General features: G+C 66.5%; 10 protein-coding genes across 10 annotated transcripts; 8 read left to right on the forward strand and 2 right to left on the reverse strand.

Moving 5' to 3' along the window:
• Nucleotides 1-207: 207 nt before the first annotated feature.
• RHOBADRAFT_14069 (uncharacterized protein) lies at nucleotides 208-840 on the forward strand (the record flags this gene model as incomplete). Its single annotated transcript, XM_018412178.1, has 3 exons — nucleotides 208-295; nucleotides 371-532; nucleotides 668-840. 3 exons carry the CDS (start codon nucleotides 208-210, stop codon nucleotides 838-840), a joined length of 423 nt encoding a protein of 140 aa, XP_018271866.1.
• Nucleotides 841-1,228: 388 nt separating this feature from the next.
• RHOBADRAFT_52841 (uncharacterized protein) lies at nucleotides 1,229-2,459 on the forward strand (the record flags this gene model as incomplete). Its single annotated transcript, XM_018416532.1, has 5 exons — nucleotides 1,229-1,295; nucleotides 1,381-1,496; nucleotides 1,561-1,817; nucleotides 1,887-2,241; nucleotides 2,310-2,459. The coding sequence occupies 5 exons, from the start codon at nucleotides 1,229-1,231 to the stop codon at nucleotides 2,421-2,423; spliced, it is 909 nt and encodes a 302-aa protein (XP_018271867.1). The 3' UTR covers nucleotides 2,424-2,459.
• RHOBADRAFT_52842 (uncharacterized protein) lies at nucleotides 2,434-5,754 on the reverse strand (the record flags this gene model as incomplete). Its single annotated transcript, XM_018416533.1, has 9 exons — nucleotides 2,434-2,985; nucleotides 3,067-3,719; nucleotides 3,806-3,976; nucleotides 4,077-4,463; nucleotides 4,545-4,694; nucleotides 4,779-4,910; nucleotides 4,987-5,051; nucleotides 5,102-5,540; nucleotides 5,604-5,754. 9 exons carry the CDS (start codon nucleotides 5,752-5,754, stop codon nucleotides 2,560-2,562), a joined length of 2,574 nt encoding a protein of 857 aa, XP_018271868.1. The 3' UTR covers nucleotides 2,434-2,559.
• Nucleotides 5,755-6,050: 296 nt separating this feature from the next.
• Nucleotides 6,051-7,000, forward strand: RHOBADRAFT_64838 (uncharacterized protein; the record flags this gene model as incomplete). The annotated part of the gene is made up of 4 exons (XM_018418592.1): nucleotides 6,051-6,140; nucleotides 6,249-6,398; nucleotides 6,467-6,598; nucleotides 6,757-7,000. Coding segments are annotated over 4 exons (476 nt in total), but the record flags the coding sequence as incomplete, so codon positions are not given.
• A 146-nt stretch (nucleotides 7,001-7,146) lies between these two features.
• RHOBADRAFT_52844 (uncharacterized protein) lies at nucleotides 7,147-8,562 on the forward strand (the record flags this gene model as incomplete). Its single annotated transcript, XM_018416534.1, has 4 exons — nucleotides 7,147-7,404; nucleotides 7,467-7,842; nucleotides 7,956-8,024; nucleotides 8,125-8,562. 4 exons carry the CDS (start codon nucleotides 7,147-7,149, stop codon nucleotides 8,466-8,468), a joined length of 1,047 nt encoding a protein of 348 aa, XP_018271870.1. The 3' UTR covers nucleotides 8,469-8,562.
• A 301-nt stretch (nucleotides 8,563-8,863) lies between these two features.
• Nucleotides 8,864-10,849, forward strand: RHOBADRAFT_26033 (uncharacterized protein). The gene is made up of 8 exons (XM_018412726.1): nucleotides 8,864-8,938; nucleotides 9,014-9,217; nucleotides 9,292-9,472; nucleotides 9,597-9,728; nucleotides 9,802-9,827; nucleotides 9,911-10,029; nucleotides 10,110-10,197; nucleotides 10,318-10,849. Exons 1-8 carry the CDS (start codon nucleotides 8,906-8,908, stop codon nucleotides 10,522-10,524), a joined length of 990 nt encoding a protein of 329 aa, XP_018271871.1. The 5' UTR covers nucleotides 8,864-8,905; the 3' UTR covers nucleotides 10,525-10,849.
• Nucleotides 10,695-11,546, reverse strand: RHOBADRAFT_43247 (uncharacterized protein; the record flags this gene model as incomplete). The annotated part of the gene is made up of 3 exons (XM_018414195.1): nucleotides 10,695-10,930; nucleotides 11,018-11,387; nucleotides 11,475-11,546. The coding sequence occupies 3 exons, from the start codon at nucleotides 11,544-11,546 to the stop codon at nucleotides 10,695-10,697; spliced, it is 678 nt and encodes a 225-aa protein (XP_018271872.1).
• A 267-nt stretch (nucleotides 11,547-11,813) lies between these two features.
• Nucleotides 11,814-13,448, forward strand: RHOBADRAFT_26035 (uncharacterized protein; the record flags this gene model as incomplete). The annotated part of the gene is made up of 6 exons (XM_018412727.1): nucleotides 11,814-11,829; nucleotides 11,890-11,936; nucleotides 12,002-12,078; nucleotides 12,175-12,251; nucleotides 12,346-12,532; nucleotides 12,621-13,448. 6 exons carry the CDS (start codon nucleotides 11,814-11,816, stop codon nucleotides 13,345-13,347), a joined length of 1,131 nt encoding a protein of 376 aa, XP_018271873.1. The 3' UTR covers nucleotides 13,348-13,448.
• A 1,563-nt stretch (nucleotides 13,449-15,011) lies between these two features.
• Nucleotides 15,012-19,842, forward strand: RHOBADRAFT_21768 (uncharacterized protein; the record flags this gene model as incomplete). Its single annotated transcript, XM_018412560.1, has 16 exons — nucleotides 15,012-15,587; nucleotides 15,650-15,739; nucleotides 15,821-15,970; nucleotides 16,044-16,946; nucleotides 17,047-17,376; nucleotides 17,531-17,887; nucleotides 17,964-17,990; nucleotides 18,076-18,250; nucleotides 18,321-18,406; nucleotides 18,468-18,686; nucleotides 18,882-19,040; nucleotides 19,108-19,167; nucleotides 19,254-19,301; nucleotides 19,470-19,505; nucleotides 19,571-19,672; nucleotides 19,750-19,842. 16 exons carry the CDS (start codon nucleotides 15,012-15,014, stop codon nucleotides 19,840-19,842), a joined length of 3,411 nt encoding a protein of 1,136 aa, XP_018271874.1.
• Nucleotides 19,843-20,591: 749 nt separating this feature from the next.
• Nucleotides 20,592-20,932, forward strand: RHOBADRAFT_52848 (uncharacterized protein; the record flags this gene model as incomplete). Its single annotated transcript, XM_018416535.1, has 2 exons — nucleotides 20,592-20,774; nucleotides 20,860-20,932. Exons 1-2 carry the CDS (start codon nucleotides 20,641-20,643, stop codon nucleotides 20,930-20,932), a joined length of 207 nt encoding a protein of 68 aa, XP_018271875.1. The 5' UTR covers nucleotides 20,592-20,640.
• Nucleotides 20,933-25,834: the final 4,902 nt, after the last annotated feature.

Here is a 25,834-nt window from a genome sequence, read left to right on the forward strand (position 1 = left end):
GTCGATGTGAGCGGCGAGGCGCTTGTTGGAAGAGGCAACGTCGAGCCATCGCACCTCTGGCACGCTCTCCTCCGTGTCGCACCAACGAGCCCCAGCTCACGACAGCTGAGCGCACTCTCAGTACCTCCAGCAACCCCACTGAGCCGCACACCACCCCCGACTCGCCGCCCTCACCTCGCTCCTCCTCGAGCCCTCCCCACACCCGAGATGAGCGCCGCACAGGGCTCGCAGACCTCGTTCGCGCTGTGGATCATCAACAAGGCCGGTGGACTCATCTACTCGAGGACCTACGCCGGTGCGCACCCTCACCCTCTGTGCCTCTCCTCCCTTTCCCCCTCGCCCGCTCACCTGCGTCCTCTCCGTCCTGCAGAGGGTCTCGCCCAGCTCAACTCGAACGACTACCTGATCCTCGCCTCGACCTTCCACTCGATCCACGCCATCGCGACTCGGATATCGCCCGTGCCCGGCAGCTCGGGCGTCGAGACGATCGAGGCCGACACGTTCAAGATGACCTGCTTGCAGACCCCGACAGGTGCGTCCTCGCTCTCGTACAGCCTGTCGACGAGAGTGCGAACGAGGTACTCGACGAGACGATGCAGCCGCACGTCTCCTTCGAGCGACGCAATCCTGACATTCCCCTCCTCCCTTTCCTCGTCCGCGCTCACAGGCATCAAGTTCGTCCTCCTAACGACGCCGTCACACCCTGCACCCGACACGGTCCTCAAGCGCGTCTACGAGACCTACGCCGACCAGCTCAAGGACCCGTTCTACACCGTCGAGATGCCGATCCGGTCCGAGGCGTTCGACCACAAGATGGCCGTCGCCGTGCGCGGTCACTAGAGCATGCTCCCTTCCGGTCGTTCCTGTCTTTCGCCGTGCAGCTGTAGTACCCCGTCCCTCCTGTGTTGTAACAAGCCGACGAGTCGCGCTGTGGGAAGGCTCTCTTTTGCTGAGGCTCGAGACCTTGACGTGCACGCGTGACGCTTGCTCTCGACTCGAGTCACTCGCCTCCACCAGAGAGCCCGAAAGTGCCAGAAGGTGCCGTGAGGCCCGAGCGTCCGCCAAAGCTGCTCACTCAGCTCCACCCGGCTCGGGTGACGTGTCCTGCGCTCGAGAGCGTGCACCTCGGCCGAGTCGTCGGTTGGCTCCCCTCCATTCACTTTCCGCGCCCGCTCGCTCTCTCTCGCTGTCGGCGTCTCAACTTTGCGCTTGCCCAGCGTCTCTCGACATGCCCTTTCCTGCGCTCGCAGCTGCTGGCTCGCCGGTCCCCGTTCCCGGTCTCGCATTCGGCAGCGGTCTGTCCCCTTTCCTCCTCTCTCGTACCAAGGCGACGCGCGCAGAGTGCCTCGCGTCCGACCTGACCTCGTATAACGCACACAGGGAGCACTTGGAGGACCAAGCCGCGACCCCTGAGCGACGACGGCACCGCGCCCGAGGTCGTCGAGGCCGTCGCGTCAGCCGTCGCCGCCGGCTTCCGACACTTTGACTGCGCCGAGGTGCGCCTTGGCTCATCCTTGCCCTCTCAAACACTCTGGCGACTGAGATCCCGAGCACCCGCAGGATTACAAGACCGAGCGATCCCTCGGCGCAGCGCTCGCGGCCGCCGGCGTCCCTCGCGACGAGCTCTTCGTCACGAGCAAGGTGTACCGCGCCCTGCCGCGCGTCGAGGACGATGTCAAGCGCCAGCTGGGCGAGATGCGCCTCGATCAGTTCGACCTGTTCCTCATTCACACGCCCAGGGCGGTCGTGGCGGCGGGCTTGACGCAGGCCGAGGCGTGGGCGCGGCTCGAGGGCCTCGTCGACAAGGGCTTGACCAAGTGCGTCGCGCTTTTCTCTCTCTCTCTCGGACGTGTTGCGAGACGATACTGACCCGGCTGCACTGCCAGGGCCATCGGCGTGAGCAACTACACGCCGGCCGACCTCGACGCCCTCCTCCCCTCGGCGCGCATCCTGCCGACCCTCAACCAGATGTCGCTCTACCCGTACACCTACCACCGCAAGCTCGCCACGATCGAGTACTGCGAGTCGCGCGGCATCCTCATCGAGGCGTACGAGCTCGCGTCGTCGATCATCCGGCCGTCCGAGCAGGGCGGGCCGCTCGACCCGGTTCTCGAGCGCATCGTCGACGAGCTCGAGGGCACAAGCGGCAGGCGATGGACGCCTGGGCAGGTGCTCCTCGCGTGGGCGAGCGCAAAGGGCTGGGTCGCCGTCACGACGAGCTCGAAGCGCGAGAGGCAAGAGGTGCGTTCCTCGTCCTCGACCGTCTTTCTTTCTCTCGAGTATCGAGCACTGACTCGGGTCACAAACAGGAGTACGTCGCAGCTGGCGACATCGCGCTCACGAAGGAGCAGGTCGACGCCATCGACCGGGCGGGCAAGGAGGGGGCCGAGCGCGGCTTTGGCACGTACACGAGCTGGTCCTGAAGCGACGAAATCGTGCAACGGTCTGTTCTGCAGTGCAATAGAGAGAGAGAGAGAGCGACGAGAGAAGTACAGGAAGGAAGAAAAGGGGGGTGCGCTACAAGGCCATCGTCCCGCCGCCGCTCCCTCGCTCGCTCCGTCACATGCGCCCGAGGAACGGGTTCCGGCTCTGGATCGTGAGCGTGTTGCCGGCCTGGGTGACGAACGTCCGCTGCGAGTACTCGGACGCGCCCGTCTGCTGCGGCTCGACTCGTCGCGCCGGCGCGATGCGCGAGCCGTACGAGCTCAGGCTCCACCGCGAGTCGTCGGGCCGTGCTGGGCGGGCCGGCGGCGCTCGAGGGGAGCTTGGCGCGTAGGACGAGACGGGCGACGAGGGGTCCTCGAGGACAAAGTGGTGCGACGCGGCGGGGACGGCTCGAGGCGTGAGAGGGATGTCGTGAGAGGCGTCGCGGCCAGAGGGGGAGAGGGGAGGGATCGGGATGACGTGGGAGGGCGTCGGCGACGACGCGCGAGGAATGGGAGGATAGGCGACCGAGAGGGGTAGCGCGGCGAGCTTCTTGTCGACCTGCCGACGAAGAGAAAGAGTCAGCGTCCGAGCGCGCGAAAGAGAGAGAGAGTGAGAGAAAAGGGGAAAGAGGCGGCGCACCTCTTTGTCGCCGAGGTCCTTGGCGAACCGCGCCGTGTGCGCTCGCCGCCGCTTCTGCTCGCTGCGGCGGAAGAACCACACGCCGACGCCGACGACGGCGACGAGGACGAGGACGATGACTAGGATGAGCCACCAGGGCATCTTCCATCGCGCTGCGGGCGTCTCGCTCGCCGCCGACTCGGCCGCGACCGTGACGAGGTCCTCGAGGCAGACGCCGAACCCGGCAATGACGGCGCACGCGTCCCTCGGCTTGCTGCACGAGCCGGCCTTGAGGCGCTCGCCCGCCGGGCACGACATGCACGCGCCGGACCCGGACCCGGAGCACGTCGCGCACGTCGACGAGCACGCGACGCAGCTCGACTTGGCCGTGTCGAAGTGCTCGCTCGAGGCGCACGTCGCGACGCACGAGCCGGACGGGGTGAGGACCGGCCGAGAGGGCGGGCACGTGAGGCAGGTCGTCGAGCTTGAGGAACAGGTGGCGCAGTCCGGGTGGCACGCGAGGCAGGTCGACGTGTTGGAGGCAGGCGCGAAGTAGCCGGCCGGACAGGACGAGCCCGAGATGCAGGTGCCGTTGAGGATGAGGGCCGAGGTCGAGGCGCACGAGGTGCAGTGCGAGGTCGACAGCGAACACGTCGCGCACGACGAGTCGCAGGCTGTGGGAGGCACGATGTCAGTAGGCTGCTCGACGTGCGAGACGCTCGAGAGGAGAGAGAGAGAGAGAGAGGAAGGAGGGACGTACCCGCGCAGCTCAAACCCTCGCCCGAGACGAGCGTCCCAGCCGGGCACTCGTCGACGCACGCGCCGTCGACGAGGTAGCTCCCAGGCAGGCAGCGCGAGCACTTGAGGCTCGACCTGCTCGCGGCCGAGTTGAAGTTGTCGATGCCGCCTGCGGCGCACTTGGCGGGAAGAGCTGCGAGCGCGCGAGAGGACCGGGCGTCAGAAACTCGTTCTTGGTCGCTCGGCCGAAGACAGACAGAGAGAGAGGTGGGACAGAGAACGGGGCGACGCACCGTCGCAGACGCGCTTGGTGTTGTCGTACACCCACCCGCTCGCGACGCTCGTGCCGTTGGCGCCTGCCGTGCCGTCGCACACGCCCGTCTTGGAATCGACGGCGACGCACGCCCCGCCGGGCAGGAGCACGTTCGGGCTCCGGCACGACAGGCAGCCGTCGGTGCCGGCCTTGAAGCACGACTCGCACAGCGGGTTGCAGTCGACGCACGACGCGGAGGTCGAGTCCCAGAAGGTGCGCGAGGCGCACGTGACGAACGTGCCGTTGGTCGAGGCGGATGTCGCCGTCGTGCACTTGGTGCCGTCGGACGCGAGCGGCTGCAGCCCGGCTTGACAGGTGAGGCAGGTGCCGGACGGCGAGGAGCACGAGGCACAGGAAGGGTCGCAGGCTGCGGGCGGCGAGCGAGTCAGTCGACGCCTCAAGGAGAAAGAGAAGGTCGAGCGGGAGAGAGAAAGAGAGCGAGGCGCACCGACGCAGTCACCTGCCGAGCTCAGGTAGTAGCCCGTCGCGCACGCCGCGCACTGCGTCCCGTTCGAGGCGCGAGTCCACCCGGCGCTGCACTCGCACGTCGCGCTCGTCGAGTTGGTCGCGCAGATGCCGTTGGCGCAGTTGCACGCACCTGTCGCCCGGGGCACGCGCGGTCAGTTCTCGGCTCCCGGCGACGACAGAGAGAGAGAGGGAAAGAGAGGAGAGGGGGACGCACTCGGGAGCGTCACGTTCGAGATGGGCGGGTCTAGGCACAGGCCGGTGCCAGTGATGCCGTCGTCGCAGTTGGCGCACCCGGCCGGACACGCCGCGTCGCACGCCTTGCCGAACAAGCCCGCCTCACAGTCGCCTGCACGGTCGCCCAGAGCGTCAGTGGACGGTCGAGAGTGGGACGAGGAAGGGGAAGAGGACGAGGGGGGACGCACCGCACGTCGGCCCAGCAAACCCGTCCAAGCACGCGCACGTCCCGTTGCCCGTGCACGTCCCGCCGCTCGCGCACGGCGTCGCGCAGCCCCTCGCCTGCACGTCGACGACGCGCACGCGCCGCTGCCGGTCCCGCCGTCGAGCTGGCCGACGTCCGGGACCGAGTCCCACACGACGAGGCGCGACGAGCGGTCGTTGGCGAGCTGGACGACGGCCCAGGTGTTGGACGTGAGGAGGAGCGACTCGGCCGAGGAGGGGTACGAGGTCGAGTTGGAGGCGAGGGCGGAGGAGGGGAAAGCGAGGTGCGAGGGCGCGCCTTGGTAGAGCGGCGAGGTGTAGGCGGTGAGGCCGGCCTCGAGCGAGACGGCGAGGGACGACGCGAGGGACCCGCTCGAGGCGAAGCCCTCGGTCGCGTTGACGACGGCCTTGTTGTCGAGGACGGACAGGACCGACGACGACGCGTTGCTCGCCGCGAGCGAGGTCGAGGTGTAGGACCCGGGGAGGAGCGTCACGCGCTGGGTCGAGCCGTTGACCATGCCGCTCACGACGACGCCCGCTGTGTACGTGCGCGAGGTGAGCTTCGGTTCGGCGAGAGAGCAGAGAGAAGGGAGGGGCGCACCGGCGAGCGAGTTGTCGCCCTGGAGGCACAGGTCGGCGGTGCAGACGGCGGGCAGGGTCGAGTTGGCGGTGGTTGGTGCGAGGTCGGCGGCGTCGGGGTAGGCCGTGGCGAGTCGTGCGAGCGCGAGAGCTAGCAGAGCGGGCGCGAGCATGGTGTGCGCCGGTCGCTCGAGCGAGTTCGAGGGGAGGAGGAGGATGGAGCCGAGGGCCGGCGGCGGGTGAAGCGAGAGCGAGCGGGTCGGAGAGGCGAGTCCGAGGGCACAAAGGGCAGCGGGGCCGGCCTGGCCATGTCGAGCGACGAGTGCGGTGCCTTGTCCTGGGTCGAGGACAAGGGGGAGGGCGAGGCGAGGAGGAGCGGGCGCGCGCCAGAATGCGGGGAGCCGAGACGGCACACGCTCCTCCTCCTCCTCCTCCTCCTCCTCCTCCTCACCCGCTTCACGACCATCAGCCATGCTCCGCACCGCTCTCCGATCAGCCGTTCGCCCTGCGCTCCGCGCACAGCCCGTCGCTCGCCCCGCCCTCCTCCGCACCGTCGTCAGTGAGTCGCCCCGGTTTGCACTTCCTCCCTCTCCCTCGCGTCGCACCGGCTCCTTGTGCAGCGTTGCGGCTCCTCGTTCAGCAGCTGACCTCGCTCCCGTCGCAACAGCCAAGCGCTACACGCCCGAGCACGAGTGGGTCTCGTTCGACGACAGCACCGGACTCGGCACCGTGGGCATCACCGAGTACGCCCAGAAGGCGCTTGGCGACGTCGTCTACGTCGAGCTGCCCGCCACCGGCACCCAGGTCGCTGCAGGAGGTGCGCCCCAACTCTCTCTCTCTCTCGCGCGCCCTGCGCCCGCTCACTCACGCTCCCACCCTGCGCAGAGGAGATTGGCGCCGTCGAGTCGGTCAAGGCCGCGTCCGACATCTTTGCGCCCGTGTCGGGCCAGATCAAGGAGGTTAACCCGGAGCTCGAGGACCAGCCCGACCTGCTCAACAAGAGCGCAGAGGCCGACGGTGCGTCGACCCCGTTCCTCCTCTCCTTCCGCCATACATCCGCCGCGCTCAGAGCAGGCGAGACGATGTGCTTGTCGCCCTAGAGCTTCGAGTGCGGCGCAGCAATCCCTGCGCGTCCCTCGAATACGAGCGCTGACCCGCTCCACCCACCTGCGCAGGCTGGCTCGTCAAGGTGCAGCTCTCCAACCCGGGCGAGTTCGACGGCCTCCTGTCCGGGGACGCGTACGCTGCGCACACGGCGGGCGAGTCCGAGTCGTCGTAAACGAGCGCGACTGCGGCGGATCGGGCGGGGGACCTTGGTCGAGGAGGGAAAGCGAGGAGGAGGCTCAGAGCGGCGGCGAGCGGAAGCGGCCGCAGTGCGTCGCCCCAAGTTGTAGAAGTTGATTGCAGTACCTCAACGTGTACCATCGTCCGCACTCTCGTTGAGCCTGACCAGAGAGAACGATCGTGAGTGGGGCCGCACTGCCAGCTCGCTCGTCCCACTCGCCTTCCTCCCTCACCCTCGCCCTCGCCAGAGAGCCGCGCACCACCTGCGGCCGAGTCCCGACATGTCCAGCTCGAGCACTCTCGGCGCGCGCGACGGCCCCCAGGCGAGCACGGCCTCGCCCGCCTCCCCCTCGACGTCGTCATCGCGCTCGCTCTCTGCCGCCGCGGTCGCTGCCCTGGCCGCCGCTGAGGCACGCGCCAAGCCGCCAGTACCTGTCAGCTCGCCCGCCGACGCGCACAGCCTCGCGCTAGACCTCGAGGGCGCGTTCAACCCGTCTCGCCTCGACCTCCAGCCCTTCTACCGCCTCATCGACAGCCAGGTGCGCCCTGGCTGTCCTCTCTCTGGCCCGAGAGCACCGAACTGACTCTCTCGCACCCATAGCTCCTCCCCAACGTGTCCAAGCCGCAGGCCTCGTCCACCATCTCTACCCTCCTAACGATCCTCAACAACATCCTGCACCCGCCCAACCCGGCGCAGGCGCACAAGTTCCGCCAGCTGCGCCTCTCAAACCGGCTCATCGCGCGCGACATCGCCGAGCCCGCGTCGGGCGCCGCGCGCGATTTCCTCGTCGCGTGCGGGTTCAGGCGGGTCGTGCGCGAGTTTGAGGAGCACCTCGAGTGGGCGAGGGGCGAGGGTGGACAGCAGCTGTTCAAGCTGAGGTGCGGCAAGAAGGTGCTCGAGACGAGGGTCGTGCAGGCCAAGGAGGCCGAGGAGCGCGAGAGGAGGTACCGCGAGAGCGAGAAGAGCGAGGAGGCTGGTGCGTCACCCCTCTCCCTCCTTCTTCTCGGACCCTGGCGCGGCGCCGTGTCGCAGTCGGCGGGACGAGATTCGCCGGATGGGCGAGGTCTGACGCGCGATCGTCTCCCACAGCGAGGAAGCAGCGCGCGCTGCTCGGCTTCGAGGACGACCGCCTCGACCGTGCCGCCCGTGACGAGCGCGGTACGTCCATCCTCTCTCCCTCTCTCCCTCTCTCCCTCTCTCCCTCTCTCTCACCCATACGAAGCCCGAACTGACCCTCTCGCCGTTACCTGTCCCGCAGAGCGCCTCGTCCGCGAAGCTCGCGCCGCCGAGCCCGCCCCGGCGCCCGCGCCCTACTCGACCGGGCCCTCGTCGTTCGCGCGCCAGTCGCAGCGCCCGACGGCGCGCGTCGGCGGCTCGCAGGTGTACCGCGGGTCGGGTGCGGCGGGGCCGGGCGGCTCGAGCGACGAGGAGGACGACGGCGGCGAGCGGGAGGAGGACGAGGAGGACGAGGACGAGGACGCGCCGCCGTCGTATGGCGCGCTGCATGGGAGGGTGCTCGGGACGGGACAGCCGCCGAGTGGGGAGATGGCGCCGGCTGGCGTCAACATGGTCAACGCGCAGGACCTCGACCAGGTCGAGTGAGCGAGGAGGGCGCTTGTCGTCGTCGAGGGCGGTGTTCCTTTTTTCGCTTTGTCGGTGCCTTCTGTCCCTTGTCAATGATACGCAGCTTTCCCTTGTACTCTTCCTCGTGGGCCCGAAACCCCCCAAACTCGAGCGACGTTCACGCTCGAGCCAACTCGAGCAGCTCGGCGGTCGGCGGCGAGGGGGCCGGGTTCATCTCCTTCCTCCAACTCTCGCATCGCCGTGCGCCTCGACTCGCACGCCCACGCACCACCGGCACCCGCACGCTCTCGACCATGCTGCGCACCGTCCCCCGCCCGCGCGTCCTCAGCTCGCCGCGCCCGTCCACCTCCCGCCTCGCGCTCCCCACCTTCGGCACGCCGTCGCCGCGCTTGAAGCGGTCCCTCGTGACGGACGCGAGCGCCATCGACACGGTGGGCGTCGTGGGAGCAGGGCAGATGGGCATTGGCATCGCGTATGTCGCGGCCAAGGTGCGCCCCTCTCCCTCTCACTCCCTCCGAGTCGAGGCCCCGACGCTCCACTGACCTCCCTCGACATCCTCGCAGACTGCCGGCGTCCAGGTCGTCCTGTCCGACCGGTCCCAGCAGCAGCTCACCAAGGGCCTCCAGTTCGTCGACAGCCTCCTCGGCAAGGAGGTCAAGAAGGGCCGGCTCAACAACGAGGAGGCGAGTCGGGTTCGGGGCAGGATTAGCGCTGCGGGCGACTCGGTCGAGCAGGGCGCGTTCGGCGAGGTCGACCTTGTCGTCGAGGTGCGTCCCCCTTCCCCGCGCAGTTGGGAGGAGGTACCCTGGACGGCACTGACCCTCTTCGCCGCGACCGACAGGCTGTCGCCGAGTCGCTCCCCATCAAGCAGGCCATCTTTGGCTCGCTCGCGACGCACCTCCCGCCGCACGCCATCCTCGCGAGCAACACGTCGAGCATCTCGCTGTCGACCCTCGCCGCGTCGGCCGTCAACTCCAAGACGGGCGAGAGCCGGGCGAGACAGGTCGTCGGCTTCCACTTTTGTGCGTGCCGCTCTCGCGCTGTCGCCACGCAGTCCTCAGGCCTCTATGAGGTCTAGAGACGGCGCGTCGCCTTGACGAGCGACCTGCCGAACGCCGCACTGACCCTCCTTCTCCTCGCCCATAGTCAATCCGGTCCCGGTCATGAAGCTCGTCGAGCTCATCCCGGCGCTCCAGACCGACTCGTCCGTCCTCGACGTCGCTCGCGGGTTCGCCGAGCGCATGGGCAAGACGGTGACGCTGTCGGCCGACACGCCCGGTGCGTCGACTTCTCCTCACTAAGGACGGCCCGGCCCGTTCGCGGACAGGTGACTAACCTCGCGCATCCACAGGCTTCATCTCGAACCGCCTGCTCATGGTGCGTCCCCCGTCTCTCTGTCTCTCTGACTCGGCGTGGTCGAGCGAGTTCGCTCACCCGTCGTGCACCTCTCTCCCTCGCAGCCGTTCATCAACGAGGCCATCATCACGCTCGAGACGGGCATCGCCTCGAAGGAGGACATCGACACGACGCTCAAGCTCGGCATGGCGCACCCGATGGGCCCGCTCCAGCTCGCCGACTTGTGCGTCGCCCTCTCTCTCTCTCTCTCCTCCCGCCTCCTCGATGAGGGGCCCGTGCTGACCTCGCGCGTTGGGCACGCAGCATCGGCCTCGACACGTGCCTGAGCATCATGAAGGTGCTCCAGGACGAGACGGGCGACTCGAAGTACCGCCCGGCCGTCCTCCTCGGCGTGCGTCCCTCTCTCTCCCGCTTGCGAAGGTCGGCCCGCGACTGACCCCGGCCTCGTCGCCCCCCTGCCCTGCCCCACCTCGCCCTCGCACCTTTCTCGGCCCCTCTCGCACCCCGACAGCGCATGGTCGCCGCCGGGTACCACGGCAAGAAGACGGGGCGCGGCTTCTACTCGTACACGGCGCCGCCGGCCCCGCCGCCGCGCAAGCTCACGGCCGAGGAGGGCAACGAGAACCCGTACGGCGACTCGGAGGGCGACGTCGATGTTGGGCTTGGCAGGCTCCTCCTCAAGGACCAGGGCGCGCAGTCAAAGGTCAAGTCCAAGTGAGGGGGAGCGAGCGGGGCGGGTGTCTCTCTTTCTCTCGAGAAGGACAAGCAGCGCGAGGTTGATGTAATTGCATTGCGTGTGAACGACTCAGGATGATACTGCTGCTGCGAGAGAGACGTTTGTACGACACTGCCTGAACCTGCTCCTCGGCCCCTCTCTCGGGGCTCGACTCAGTGCTGGACCGGCCTCGTCCCCTCCTTGTTGTACCGGACCATCTCGACGTACTCGCTCGAGCCGACCTCGACGAACCCGAGCTTGCGGTACATGTCCATGCCGCGCTTGTCGGCCTCGAGGAAGATGGGCGTCGGCGGGCTCTGGGCGTCGCACAGGTCGATGACTTGCTGCATCAGCGCCTTGCCGATGCCGAGGCCTTGGTACGCCGGCTTGACCCAGATCGGGACGAGGTCTGTGCGCGTGCGCGTGGCGAGGGAAGGAAGGGTGAGCTGCACGCTCGCTGGCTCGAGCAGAGGAGGAGGGAGGAGGCAGGACGCACACCAATGCGGCACGTCGCCCATGATCCTCTCGCGCGTCTCGTCCCACTCGCGCCACACGCGCTCGTGCGCCTCGAGGTCGACGTGCTCCCACGCCTCGCGGTCCGCCGCGCTCTCGCCCTCGGGCGCACCACCGAGTAGGCCCCGCCGCTTCGTGTTGCGCACGGGCGCGCCCGGGCGGTGCCACAGCGCGATGGCGACGAGTGCGCCGGACGACGCGAGGACGGCTTTGGTCGCAAAGACGTGCGGCGAGGAAAGGACGGAGGAGAGGCGGTGCGCGAAGCGGCGCACGCGGACGTCGTGAGGCGGGCGGCGCGACTCGGGCTCGAGGGGCGCGTAGAAGGTGGGGAACGCCTCGAGGTTGCCGGCAGCCTGCAAGGGGGGCGAGAGGACCCGTGAGCACAAGGCGCGCAGCTCGACAGAGGGTGCGGCTCGAGGGCGAGGTGCCGGTGGACGCACCAGCTCGGGGAGGTCGGCCGCGGTCATGGGCTCGAGACGGATCTCGGGCCTGGTGCGTGGAGTGGCGGCCATGTCGGGCAGGGTGGTGCGGGCGAGGAGGTGGTGGGGCTTGCGCGACGAGTTGGCGGGGGAGAGAGCGAGGAGGAGGAGGGGGGGGAACCGGCTCTGGTTGCTCTGTCGGGTTGAGCGAGGGCTGTTTGGCGGTGGGCGAGGTGCTAGAGCTGCAGCAGTAGTCCCAGCGGTGCGGTGTGGGCTGTCGGACAGCCGCTCCGCCCGCACGCCGCGACGAGGAGGACGAGAGCGGGTCGGGTCGCACTCTCATCCCCTCTGTACACCAGGATGGCCTCGCGTGTGTGTGCGTACACGCTCTCTCCCTCTCTCTAGCCCCGGCCCTGACCCCCGCCCCTCGACGCAGTCTCTTCCGCGGCGTCGGTCGCCCCCGCCGTCCGCCAATCTGGCACGGTGCGTCTCCCCTCTCTCCCTCGGGCTCAGGGCAGGGCGCAGCTCACCCGCCATGCTCCACACAGCGCTCCATCTCGAGCCAGCTCGTCGCGGCGCCCAACCAGCCCGGGCGTGTCTTCATCGGTCAGGGCCCAGGAGGACGGTGAGCCCCTCCTTCCCTCTCCTCCCCGCTTGCTCAAGCGACAGATGCAGCACGGCCGAGCGATCCACAGCTGACATACGCACCGCCCCACTGCAGGCACTCGACCACCGGCCACACGGTGACCGTCTTCGGCGCGACCTCCTTCCTCGGCCGCTACCTCGTCTCGAAGCTGGGTGCGCACCCCTCTCTCTCTCTCGCCTCGAGTACTGGCCTCGTTCGCACCCGCCGAATCGACCTGACCTCTGGTCCACCGGACGTCGCGCGCAGCCAAGGCGGGCACCCAGGTCGTCGTGCCGTACCGGGACGCCGACGAGGCGCGGCACCTCAAGGTCTGCGGCGACCTCGGCCAGGTGGTCCCGATGGAGTGGGACCTCAACAACGACACCCAGATCGAGGAGTGCCTCCGCCACTCGGACACGGTCTACAACCTCGTCGGCCGCGACTACAAGACCAAGTGCGTCCTCGCCCCCTCCTCCTCCTCCTCCTCTCTCTCTCTCGGGCTCGCGCACGAACGGCCGCTCACGCTCTCTCACCGCGCACAGGAACTTTGACTTCAACGACGTCCACGTCTCGGGCGCGCGCCGCATCGCCCGCATCGCCAACAACTCGGGCGTGTCGCGCCTGATCCACGTCTCGCACCTCAACGCCGACCCCAACTCGGCCTCGGCCTTTTACCGCAGCAAGCACGAGGGCGAGGAGGCCGTCAAGGGCGCGTTCGCCGACGCCACCATCGTCCGCCCCGGGTGGATGTACGGCCCGGAAGACCGCCTCCTCAACACGCTCGCCGTCTCGCCCTCGGTCTTCCGCGTCAACCACGGCCAGACCAAGATCGCGCCCGTGCACGTCCTCGACGTCGCAGCGGCCCTCAACACGATGTACACGGCCCCGTCGTCGCTCGCGTCGACGTACGCCCTCCCCGGCCCGCGCACCTACACGTTCGAGCAGCTCCTGCACATGGTCGAGGCCCTCACGCTCAAGAAGCTCCGCGGCCCCAACTTTCCCCGCCCGCTCCTCGCCGCCCTCGCGCGCGCGTGGGACCTCGTGTGGTGGCCCACCTTGTCGCCCGACGAGGTCACGCGCCGGTACATCGACGACCTCCCCGTCGCGCCCGGCACCAAGGGCTTCGCCGACCTCGGCATCGAGCCCGACGTCCTCGACGACATTGCGATCAACTACGTCCGGCGGTACCGCGGCTCAGCGTACTACGACCTGCCCATCCAGCAGGGCGGGTTCAAGCTCCGCAAGCAGGCGTACAAGGCGGTCCCCTGAACGTAGACCTCGTCCCCCTTCCTCTTTCCTCCTCGTCCCTCGCCCCTTGATAGTCGGGGGTGCCGCGCCGTCGCAATGTACACGCCTTCGTTCCGTTCGCTCTGCGTCTCGTCGCCGTCGTGCGAGAGCTCGACGGCGCCTCTCTCTCGTTCTCGCTCTCTCGCCCTTGCGCGAGTTCGCCTCTCTTGCGCTCTCTCTCTCTCTCTCTCTCTCTCTCTCCTCTCTCTGTCTCTCTCTCACTGTCTCTCCCTCTCCCTCTCCCTCTCCCTCTCCCTCTCCCTCTCTCTCTCTCTCTCTCTCTCTCTCTCTCTCTGTCTCGCTCGCCGTCTCTTGCTCGGTCAAGGTCTGGGCAGGAGGTGCGCGATTGCGGGAGAGGGCGCCCGGCGGGAGCCCCCTCGGGAGAGCTACGAGGTCAGGGAAAGAGGTCGGCGAATGGCGAGGAGAGGCGAGAGCTGGTCGGGGCGGTGCAGGGCTCGAGCGCGGCGAGCCGAGGGCGAGGGTGGTCGAGGACGAGGAGGGGAAAGAGGGGCGACGCGCCGAGCTCGGCTCGGCGAGCGGCATGACGCACAGCGCCGTGGAAGGAAGAGGTGCAGGACGGCGAGAGCTGGAGGTTCTGCGGGCTGAGAGCGAGAGAGTCAGTCAAGGTCCGTGCGACGGCCTCGAGGCGTGGACTGCGAGGCCTCGCTCGACCCCGTCCCGCGTTCGCTCGACGCGTATTGCTCGCCAGGCGCCTGCGCCCCGCCAAGAAGGCGAGAGGAGAGGAGGGACGGACCAAAGGGATGATCTCGGCGGACGAGGGGAAGAGGTCGACGGCGAAGAAGGCTGTGGGAGAGCGCAAGTCAGTTCGACGCCACGACGACGAGGCGATAAAGGAGTGGACGTACAGAGCAGCAGAGAACCGGGACGCGCCGTCCTCGCAGAGTCGAGTCCGCCGGATGGAAGGCGAGGTCCTGCAGGTGGGCTAGGTCAGCGAGTCTTGTTGCAGAGCGAGAGAAACGTGCGACGCACTCGTATGGACATGCAGAAGAGGATGGCCCTGCCCGCCAGCTGGTGCCGTGCCGCCATCGCCCCAGAAGACCGTTCCCCCACTCGACTAGCTCCCTCAGCCGAGAGTCGAGCGACCGCTCGCGCTCGCCCGCCGCGCCTCGCCGTATTGACGAATCGGGCCGTGTGCCATGCTCAAGGCGAGAGGAAGTCGCGGTCGCGTCGCAACGTGCGGCATGGCGCTAGTAGATGACGTCGAAGGGTGAGGGAGGCGGTGCGAGGAGGAGGGGAGGGCGCGGTCGGCTGTCGCTCGTCGCAGGGCGTAGTGCGGGTTCTGGACGGGGTTCTTGGTGCTGCTGGAGCGGACTGGCGAGGTACTGGAGGGCCCAAGAGGGCTGCGTGTCGAGAGTCGATGCGGGCGAACAAAGGGTGGGGACGGAGGCGCAGGCGGGCCGAGTAAAGGCTGTGGGCGCGTAGGATGCGGGCGTACGGTCGAGATAGAGCGTGGCAAGGTGCTCGGGTGCGTAGCTGCTGGTCCCGAGCGATGGGTAGAGGGAGAGCCGGCGGTGTTGTCCTTCTGCGGCCGACTTGCACATGCGCCTTTCGTCGCTCCTCTCTCGCTCTCTCGCGAACCCTCACAGCTGTCGCCAGCTCGCGTACCAGCTTGCTTGAGACCGGCCATGTCGCGCCCAGGGCGCCAGAGCGCTCCCGCCGCCCTCAACGGCGCTCTCCCGCCCTCTCCTCATCTCCCTCCGGCCGGCGAGCAACTCGCACAACCTCGTCAAGAAGTGCTAGTGCCTCGCCACGACCCTCACGATCCTCCCCAAGTCGGGCACGACCCTCCTCCCGCGCCCGCCATCCTCCAGCGCCGCGCAAACGCGCCGTCTCGCATCCCCACGCGCGTCAAGCCGGGCCAGCCGGGCCAAGGTGCGGCCAGTACGTCGGCGGCGACTCGCACCAGCGAGGCCGAGGTGCCCATCGACGCGCGCCGCCAGCTCGCGCCCTCGACCGCCTCGGGCGCTCGCGCGACCTCGTCCTCGTCCTCCTCCGCCGCGCGTCGCGCCGACCCGTTCAACGCCAACGCCGAGGCCGGCCCGTCGACGGTCGCCGTCGACGACAAGAAGCGCAAGGCCGACGACGGCAACGGCGGCGGCGCCGCGCTCAAGCGCTCGCGCACCTCGAGCGACGCGGCCGCCCCTCCCGCAGTCGGCGAGCGCGACGACGCCGACAATGCGCGCGATCCTGCGCGCGGCGCCGTGCGTCCACAAGGCGGGACGGGCGCGCTCCGCCACCCGCGCAAGCGTACGCGCCGCGCAAGCTCGCGAGCGGGCCGGGCGCCTTCCCGGCGTCGAGCAATAAGGTCAACTCGGCACCGGGCGCTCCCGCCGGTCCGGGTTCCAAGGTCCTCGTGCGTCCCATCTCTCTTTGTCCCTCTCGAGCGCTTCCTGTCGCGCTCGCACTGACTGTCTCGGTCGATATCCTCGTGCAGGGCAAGCCGGGCACGTTCGGCTCGCGCGGCCTGCAGGCGCACAAGCCCGTCGGCGGCGGCACCGGCGTCGACCTCAAGGGCAAGGGCAAGGCGCGCGAGGTGGACGAGGACCGCCGCGACGGCGGGACGGACGAGCGCGCCGAGGCCAAGGTGCGCCTCCCTCTCTCTCTCTCTTTCCCTTCAACTCCCCGACCTGCGCCTGACGCCGCACTTGCCGACGCAGAAGCGCAACGTCAACAAGTCGGCGACCACCCTCTCGCGCGCCGGCAAGAAGCCGATGTCGACCACGTCGTCAAGCGGCCTGGCCGGCGCCCAGCTCCGCCCGTCGGCATGGGCCGCCTCGACAACGGCTCGCCTGCCAGGGCCGCCGCAGGCCCCGCCGCAGGCCGCGAGCACCACCTCGCACGCGCGGCTGCCCGTCCAACCGCCGGCTCGCCGCCCGGCCGAGACGGCGCCGTACGTGCGCAAGACGGCGCCCCTCGCCGACGTGCGCGAGCGCAAAGCGGCGGCAGCTCAGAAGGCCGCCGAGGTCGCCGCCGCTCGCGACCTCGAGGTCAAGCGTGCCGCCGCCGAGCTGGAGCGGCAGCGTCGCGTGATCGCGCCCACACCGCGCCTCAAGGTCCGCCCGCGCACGACGACCGCCCACGCGATCGGCGGCCTCGCGCTGTACGCCAACTCGCGCATCCACGTGCGCGACGACAGCGTCGAGCCGGGCGCACACGTCGGCGCCGCTGGCGGGCCGGGCCCCGGCACGGCCGCCCACCGCCGGGCGCAGGAGGAGGGCGACGCGCCGGCGCCGCCTCAGCCGCAGCGGCCGCGCGAGGGCCTCCTCGACGATCGCCCTATCCGCCCGCTCATCCCGCTCGGCGAACCGGGCGAGCGCAAGGCGGCGGCACGAGCCGGCGCTGGCCCACTCGGCGACGGCGGCGTCAACGCGCCTGAGCGCGACGGCGAGCGCGTCGCGCTCGGCAGCCGCCTTCTGGCCATGGGTCGCCCGCTGTCTGAGCCTACCGACGACTCGGACGACAGCGGCATGCTCGACGTGCCGGGCAAGGAGGCCGGTTCCGGCGACGAGGGCGACATCGGCTCGGAGGACTCGCTCATGGCGTACGATGAGCTCGACAAGGTGCGTCCCTCTTTCCCTCTCCCTCGAACACTCTCTTCTTCTCTCTCCTGTCGCCCCGTCGGTGGCTCACAGATCTGACACACGCCGCCGCCAACCGCAGGTTGCGCCCGACCTCGACCTCCACCTCGACGACGCGCTCGACGAGATCATCGAGGCCGACGTCGACATGTTCGACGTCCAAGCCCCAGTCGACTACATCGCGGCGAGACGTGACGGTCGGGTCGAGGGCTTCGGCGACGGCCAGCCGGCGCAGCCGCCGGCCCAGGGCGAGGCGGAGCAGGAGCAGGAGGAGGAGGTCGCGGCGGGCGACGACGCCGAGGACGGGGCACCGCACGAGCGTGCCGCCGATGGGCGTGTCGACGAGGTCGTCGTCGAGGGCGAGGACGAGGATGACGCCGACATGCCGCAGCTCTCGCCCGACCAGGACAAGGTGCGCCCCTCTCTCTTCTCTCTCTCACTCTCCCTCCCTCCCTGTCTCTCTTTCCTTCCTCTCTCCTTCCCGTCTCCTTTTGCCCCTTTGCGAGGGTGCCTCGTTCGCCTCATCTACCTGCGGCCGACGTGACACTCGCTTCCACCGCCCGCAGCCCGTCCTCGCCTCGTCCGACAGCGACTCGCGCGACGGCCACGAGTCCGAGGACGACGCCACGGACGGCTCGGCGCCACCTCGGCGTTCGAGCGACGTTGGGCTCGTGCGCGGGCACGTGCCGGGGTCGGACAGCGAGGAGGACGAGGACGACGCGTCGGTCACGGACCACCAGGACCGGTCCCTCGAGGTCGGCCGGGGCCCTTCCCGGCACGAGAGCAGCTCCGAGGAGGAGCAGGCTGAGGACCAGCAGGTCGAGGAGCTCGTGTGGGTGCCGGAGGACGGCGGGGGCGGGCAGTACGGGGCGTTCTCGTCCAAGGACGAGGACCGGGAGAACGGCTATCGAGTCGCTCGCAAGGTGCGCTCCCTTCTCCCTCATCTCGGCATCCTTCCTCCCGCAGACGCACTGACGCCATTCCTCTGAGCGCTCGCAGGGTACCACGAGCTCTCCCGTCGGGCAGGTGCGTCGCCCGCCGACTCGCGCTCGGCCCCTCTCTTCCTCGGCGTCTTTGACCCTCTCTTCTTCTTTTTTTCCGTCACTCGCAGTACTACCGCGGTGGCGAGGCCGACGAGCGCGAGGACGAGGACGAGCGCCGCATCGAGCTCGACTCGGACATCGAGGGCAGCAGCTCGTCCGCCGACTTTTCCCTCGACGGGCTCGACGACGACGAGCTCGAGATCATTCGGCGAGGCGGCTTCGCCGAGGAGGAGCGCGAGGATGGTGCGTCCCTTGCCCTCTCTTCTCCAGCACCCTCAGGACCAGGACCTGACCTCGCGCCCAATGCCTGCAGCGCCCGTCGCCAAGGTCGTCGTCGACGAGCGCACCATGCTCGAGAATGGGGGGCGTCGGTACGACTGGGCGACTCAGTGCAAGGACGTGCGTCGACTCGTCTCGCTGCCTCTCCTGCATCATGGGAGTACACCCTCTCGGGTCGCAGCCGGAGTACCTTCCCTCCTGGCGCGTTCACCTGGCCCTCGTCAAGGCGTCGCCTTTGGCGTTTATCCGTGGCCCGCTCCCCAAGGCGAGCAGCAACGGCCTCGCGCTTGAGCTCTTCGCGCCGCCCCGGTTCATGGCGCTTGAGCTTGCCGACCTCTACAAGATGCTCACTGGTCGTGAGCAGATCCGGCGTGAGGGGCGTGCTCGTCTCGGGTACGAGGTGCGTCGGTCGTCCGCATTCACTCGAGCCTTGGCGCGAGATCCTCCCTTTCCTCCCCTTTCCTCCCCTTTCCTCCCCTTTCCTCCCCTTTCCTCCCCTTTCCTCCCCTTTCCTCCCCTTTCCTCCCCTTTCCTCCCCTTTCCTCCCCTTTCCTCCCCTTTCCTCCCCATTCCTCCCTCCTCTCGACGCCCCTAGCTTGCGCAGGTGCACGGCCTCGAGCAGGACGATGGCGAGGGCCTGGGCACGAGCGAGGGCGAGGGCACGAGCGAGGGCGAGGGCACGAGCGAGGAGATCGAGGAGAGCGAGATGAGCAGCAGCGAGGACGACAGCGACTCGAGCGCGACCACGTCGACGGTGCGTCCCCTCCAGTCATTTCTTTCTCCCTCGTCCCTACACTGACACCTGCCGACTGCGCGTGCAGGGTGATGCGACGCCGAGCCGTCGTCGCTCCTCGCCGAGGTCGTCCCTCCAAGGCCAAGGGGTGCGTGCAGCGTCAACGTCAAGTGGGCTCTTTCTCCTCCTTGTCCAAGCTGACTCTCTTGTCTTCCCGCCACATCTCCCGTGCAGCGTGCTGCCGTCGTCGAGGACGAGGAGGAGGAAGAGCTCGCTGAGAAGGTGCGCCCACCTTTTCTCTCCTCGCACGTCGCAGTCGCCTCCCCCTTGCCCGCTCGCGCACGGCAACAGCAATTGGCTGTCGCGGCAGCCATACTCGCATGCCTCGAGCTGCAGGCGCGGTGTGCAGAGACTGACAATCTTCGTCGCCATCGCCCGTCCTGCGCGCAGGGTCCGCCGCCGCAGCCGTCGACACCGGCCAGCTCGGTGCGTCTTCCTCTAAGGCTTTCCCGAAGCAGAACTGACCGGTGTCCTCCTCCCGTCAACTACAGGCCGCCGGTGTGTTCTCGGGCGAGGAGCAGCGCAGCCAGCCGGGCAGCTCCTCGACCAAGGCGTCGAACGACGAGTACCGCCCCGGACGCCAAGACCGCTACGTGCGTCCCGCTCTCACTCTCTTCTATACGTGTCTCGAGCGTCGAGGATGAGCGCTAACTCCTTGTCGAACCTGCAGGCCAAGAAGGCGGCCGTGTTCCGACCAATCCAGTACTTGACGACGCAGCGCAAGGGCTGGGAGGCCGACTACAAGGCCGCCAAGCAGGCGTGAGCGCCACGTCTGTCCTTTGTCTTCTTTATCGTGCGTCCCCCTCTCGCTTGCGACCCTCTCTCGAGCCTCGTGCTCGACCAGTCACTGACCGTTCATCCTCACTTGCGCAGGTCTGTCTCCTTTCGGCCCAGCTCCACTCTCGTTCGGTCATTCTACTCCTCCGACTTGATCCAGGTGCGCCGTCTGCCTTTCTCTCGAAACTCGTCCCGGATGGCGGGCAAGCAGTGCTGACCGTCCCCCTCCTCCTCGCGCTCTCGCCTCACGCAGTCTACCCTAATTTACCCATCTTTTGTTGGTGAGCCGTTTGTTCCTCTCTATCTCTCGGTCTCACTTGGTGCGACGGAGCGTGTCGTCAAGGAGAGGAACGACGAGCTGACCTTCTCCTCCTTGTCGCCGTCCCCTTCCGACCCTCTCTGTCCTCTCTCGCCCCCTCCTCAAATCTTCCCTGCCCATGCCTCGCAGATACCCCTCTCCCTCATCCGTATCCTCTGTCATCGCCACATTAGATTTGCATCTCTCTTGCCCGCTCTGCGTCCCCTCCTTCCGAGTCCTCTCGCGGCTGCACGTGCTCCTTCCGAGAGGAAGAGACAATGACGGGTCGACAAGGACGGGAGAACGAGTGTACCTACACCACGTGACGGCAGTGCGAGCCGCGAGCACAAGGCGCAGCCGGCGGGTGCAGTCGTGCGCGCCGTCGCCTCGCGCGAGACTTGCTCGGCGCCTCTTGCCTCTCGCCACCTCGCCTCGCACGCGCCTGCTGCCGTGCGAGCGCTCACTATACATCGTCGAGGCATCATCATGGCCACTGCGCCCATCATCTTCGCGGCAGCAGCTCTCACGGACCCGCATGACGTCTTCATCAGCTCGGCGGCCAGCTCCCTCTTCCACCTCTACCACAAGGGCATCGGGTCCCTGTTCGCGGGCACGGAACTGTCTATCGTCATCGTCATGGTCCATACGCGGTCGCGCAGCTTCATCTACCTCCATCTGGTTCATCTTGCGCTCGTCGTCACCGAGGTCCGACTCGCGCTCCGAGGTCCAAGTTGGGCGGGCGCTGCAGGCGCAGGTGGGGGACCCAGGCGACCCGTGAGGCAGCTAAACTACCCTCCCCCGCCACCCGGAACGACCCCGAGCACCGCCAACCGATCAGGAGCACAACCCACCTCGACGAGGTGCCACGATCCTGCTCAGGAGGGGGAACCTATCGCCGATTTTTTCCATTTTCTCGCAAACCTACTCGCACGACTCTCGCGGTTCGCCACGTATCAGCGTCGAGTCGGGGCGACGCTTCCTTGCCGAGATACGGCCACCCCGGTGCCGGCGGCCCTTTCTGGCTGCCGGCGGGCGCAAACTCGTTCCTGCTTGCTCAGCTTTACGCTCAAGGATCGCTCTCCGACACGTTGGCGGGCGCGCCCCTGCCGCGGTCGTGATCTGAGCCCTTGAGCGCCGGCGACGGCCTGCTCCTCGCTCGGCAGGGGCGGGATCTGCGGTCACACTGCTGTTTTTGTGGCTCGGACGGCCCGCCACCGACGCAGACGCTCTCAGACTCTCGCTCGAGGTCTGGGCGAGCGAGCGCAGGCAAGCGCTGGACGAGCGAGAGCAGGTTCAGCTCGCCCGCTTTGCTACTCGCTCGCCTCCTCGCTCTCAACCTTCCTGCGCCCTACCTGGCCACTCTCGTCAGGCAAGACGTACCCAGACGCTCCTCGTTCCCGCCTCTCAAACTCGTGGCTCTCTCTCGCTTCCGCAGAGCGACCTGCGCAAGTCAACGTGCCTCGTCTCTCGAGTCTCTCCCTCGCTCAGTTGGTCATCTGAGTGCTCCTCCAGATAGCGAGATTTCAGGCTCGCTTGAAAGTATGACGGAAGGCCAGGTCAAGCTCCTCAAGTGCGAGCGCAGCGCAGGACAAGGTCCGAGCGGTTGCTGGCGGTGTGAGGAGCTCCGTGAGGAACAGGGCTACCAACCTACCGCTTGGCACAGGGACCATACAATAGCATAACTTGACGGTAATGGAGCCAGATTTGGGCCAGTGCATCAGTAGCGTTCTGAGCCAGACCAAGCCTCTCGGCCCCACTTGGACCCAACCCGTCTGCGCACACAGCTCCGTGAGGAACAGGGCTACCAACCTACCGCTTGGCACAGGGACCATACAATAGCATAACTTGACGGTAATGGAGCCAGATTTGCGTCAGTGCATCAGTAGCGTCCTGAGCCAGACCAAGCCTCTCGGCCCCACTTGAGCCCAACCCGTCTGCGCCCACAGCTCCATGACCAACAGGGCTATCAACCTACTGCTTGGCACAGGGACCATACAATAGCATACCTCGACGGTAATGGAGCCAGATTTGGGCCAGTGCATCAGTAGCGTTCTGAGCCAGACCAAGCCTCTCGGCCCCACTTGGACCCAACCCGTCTGCGCACACAGCTCCATGAGGAACAGGGCTACCAACCTACTGCTTGGCACAGGGACCATACAATAGCATATCTCGACGGTAATGGAGCCAGATTTGGGCCAGTGCATCAGTAGCGTTCTGAGCCAGACCAAGCCTCTCCGCCCCACTTGGACCCAACCCGTCTGCGTGCACAGCTCCATGACCAACAGGGCTACCAACCTACCGCTTGGCACAGGGACCAAACAATAGGATACCTCGACGGTAATAGAGCCAGATTTGGGCCAGTGCATCAGTAGCGTTCTGAGCCAGACCAAGCCTCTCGGCCCTACTTGGACCCAACCCGTCTGCGCGCACAGCTCCATGACCAACAGGGCTACCAACCTACCGCTTGGCACGGGGACCATACAATAGCATACCTCGACGGTAATGGAGCCAAATTTGGGCCAGTGCATCAGTAGCGTTCTGAGCCAGACCAAGCCTCTCGGCCCCACTTGGACCCAACCCGTCTGCGCACACAGCTCCATGAGGAACAGGGCTACCGACCTACTGCTTGGCACAGGGACCATTTCATGGTCTAACTTGATGGTAATGGAGCCAGATTTGGGCCAGTGCATCAGTAGCGTTCTGAGCCAGACCGAGCCTCTCGGCCCCACTTGGACCCAACCCGTCTGCGCGCACAGCTCCATGACCAACAGGGCTACCAACCTACCGCTTGGCACGGGGACCATACAATAGCATACCTCGACGGTAATGTAGCCAGATTTGGGCCAGTGCATCAGTAGCGTTCTGAGCCAGACCAAGCCTCTCGGCCCTACTTGGACCCAACCCGTCTGCGCGCACAGCTCCATGACCAACAGGGCTACCAACCTACCGCTTGGCACAGGGACCATACAATAGCATACCTCGACGGTAATGTAGCCAGATTTGGGCCAGTGCATCAGTAGCGTTCTGAGCCAGACCGAGCCTCTCGGCCCCACTTGGACCCAACCCGTCTGCGCACACAGCTCCATGAGGAACAGGGCTACCGACCTACTGCTTGGCACAGGGACCATTTCATGGTCTAACTTGATGGTAATGGAGCCAGATTTGGGCCAGCGCATCAGTAGCGTTCTGAGCCAGACCAAGCCTCTCGGCCCTACTTGGACCCAACCCGTCTGCACGCGCAGCTCAATGAGCAACAGGGCTACCGGCCTACCACTCAGCACAGGCACCATTTAATAGCATACCTCAACGGTAATGGAGCCAGATTTGGGCCAGTGCATCAGTAGCGTTCTGAGCCAGACCCGTGACACGGTCGGATTGGGCCGCCCTTGCAGGGCAGAATAGAGTAAGATGCGCTCCAAATGGTTAGCTAGGTTAGAGGTTGAACAGAGCTCATGGCCCAGTTCTGCCAAGGCAAACCGGTTCCGGGCAAGCCTGACCGTCTCGGACCCAAACCCTTTGCACGCGCAGCTCAATGAGGAACAGGGCTACCGGCCTACCGCGCAGCACAGGCACCATTTAATAGCATACCTTGATGGTAATGGAGCCAGATTTGCGATAATGCATCAAGAGCATGCTCAGCAGGACCATCCCCCCGAGGCTGCACCTTCTTTTTCCCTCCAGCCAGCCGTGACACAGTCGGACTTAGCCGCCCTTGCAGGGCAGAATAGAGTAAGATGCGCTCTAAATGGTTAGCTAGGTTAGAGGTTGAACAGAGCTCATGGCCCAGTTCTGCCAAGGCAAACCAGTTCCGGGCAAGCCTGACCGTCTCGGACCCAAACCCTTTGCACGCGCAGCTCAATGAGCAACAGGGCTACCAACCTACCGCTCAGCACAGGCACCATTTAATAGCATACCTTGATGGTAATGGAGCCAGATTTGCGATAATGCATCAAGAGCATGCTCAGCGGGACCATCCCCCCGAGGCTGCACCTTCTTTTTCCCTCCAGCCGGCCGTGACACAGTCGGACTTAGCCGCCCTTGCAGGGCAGAATAGAGTAAGATGCGCTCTAAATGGTTAGCTAGGTTAGAAGTTGAACAGAGCTCATGGCCCAGTTCTGCCAAGGCGAACCGGTTCCGGGCAAGCCTGACCGTCTCGGACCCAAACCCTTTGCACGCGCAGCTCAATGAGCAACAGGGCTACCGACCTACCGCTCAGCACAGGCACCATTTAATAGCATACCTTGATGGTAATGGAGCCAGATTTGCGATAATGCATCAAGAGCATGCTCAGCGGGACCATCCCCCCGAGGCTGCACCTTCTTTTTCCCTCCAGCCGGCCGTGACACAGTTGGACTTAGCCGCCCTTGCAGGGCAGAATAGAGTAAGATGCGCTCTAAATGGTTAGCTAGGTTAGAGGTTGAACAGAGCTCATGGCCCAGTTCTGCCAAGGCGAACCGGTTCCGGGCAAGCCTGACCGTCTCGGACCCAAACCCTTTGCACGCGCAGCTCAATGAGGAACAGGGCTACCGGCCTATCGCTCAGCACAGGCACCATTTAATAGCATACCTTGATGGTAATGGAGCCAGATTTGCGATAATGCATCAAGAGCATGCTCAGCAGGACCATCCCCCCGAGGCTGCACCTTCTTTTTCCCTCCAGCCAGCCGTGACACGGTCGGATTGGGCCGCCCTTGCAGGGCAGAATAGAGTAAGATGCGCTCTAAATGGTTAGCTAGGTTAGAGGTTGAACAGAGCTCATGGCCCAGTTCTGCCAAGGCGAACCGGTTCCGGGCAAGCCTGACCGTCTGAGACCCAAACCCTTTGCACGCGCAGCTCAATGAGCAACAGGGCTACCGGCCTACCGCTCAGCACAGGCACCATTTAATAGCATACCTTGATGGTAATGGAGCCAGATTTGCGATAATGCATCAAGAGCATGCTCAGCGGGACCCTCCCCCCGAGGCTGCACCTTCTTTTTCCCTCCAGCCAGCCGTGACACGGTCGGATTGGGCCGCCCTTGCAGGGCAGAATAGAGTAAGATGCGCTCTAAATGGTTAGCTAGGTTAGAGGTTGAACAGAGCTCATGGCCCAGTTCTGCCAAGGCGAACCGGTTCCGGGCAAGCCTGACCGTCTCGGACCCAAACCCTTTGCACGCGCAGCTCAATGAGGAACAGGGCTACCGGCCTACCGCTCAGCACAGGCACCATTTAATAGCATACCTTGATGGTAATGGAGCCAGATTTGCGATAATGCATCAAGAGCATGCTCAGCGGGACCATCCCCCCGAGGCTGCACCTTCTTTTTCCCTCCAGCCAGCCGTGACACAGTCGGGCGAGCCTGACCATCTCGGACGCAAACCCTTGGTGTTCATGAGGAACAGGGCTACTGACCTACCGCTTGGCACAGGGAACATATGATAGTATACCTTGATGGTAATCAAGCCAGATTTGGGCCAGTGCATTGGTAGCATCATCAGCTGGACCAAGCCTCTCAGCCCGACTTGGACCCAACCCGTCTGCGCGCACAGCTCCATGCAGAACAGGGCTACTGACCTACCGCTTGGCACAGGGACCATACAATAGTATACCTTGATGGTAGTGGAGCCAGATTTGGGCCAGTGCATTGGTAGCATCATCAGCTGGACCAAGCCTCTCAGCCTGACTTGGACCGAACCCGTCTGC

The sequence above is a fragment of the Rhodotorula graminis genome, assembly GCF_001329695.1.
Source record: "Rhodotorula graminis WP1 unplaced genomic scaffold RHOBAscaffold_5, whole genome shotgun sequence".
Classification (NCBI taxonomy): domain Eukaryota; kingdom Fungi; phylum Basidiomycota; class Microbotryomycetes; order Sporidiobolales; family Sporidiobolaceae; genus Rhodotorula; species Rhodotorula graminis.

Coding starts and splice junctions, on each gene's coding strand:
- RHOBADRAFT_26033 (XM_018412726.1), top strand. CDS start 8,906: ATGGGCATTGGCATCGCGTATGTCGCGGCCAAG. Junction 9,218..9,291: donor AGGTCGACCTTGTCGTCGAG/GTGCGTCCCCCT, acceptor CGCGACCGACAG/GCTGTCGCCGAGTCGCTCCC. Junction 9,729..9,801: donor GCTGTCGGCCGACACGCCCG/GTGCGTCGACTT, acceptor GCGCATCCACAG/GCTTCATCTCGAACCGCCTG.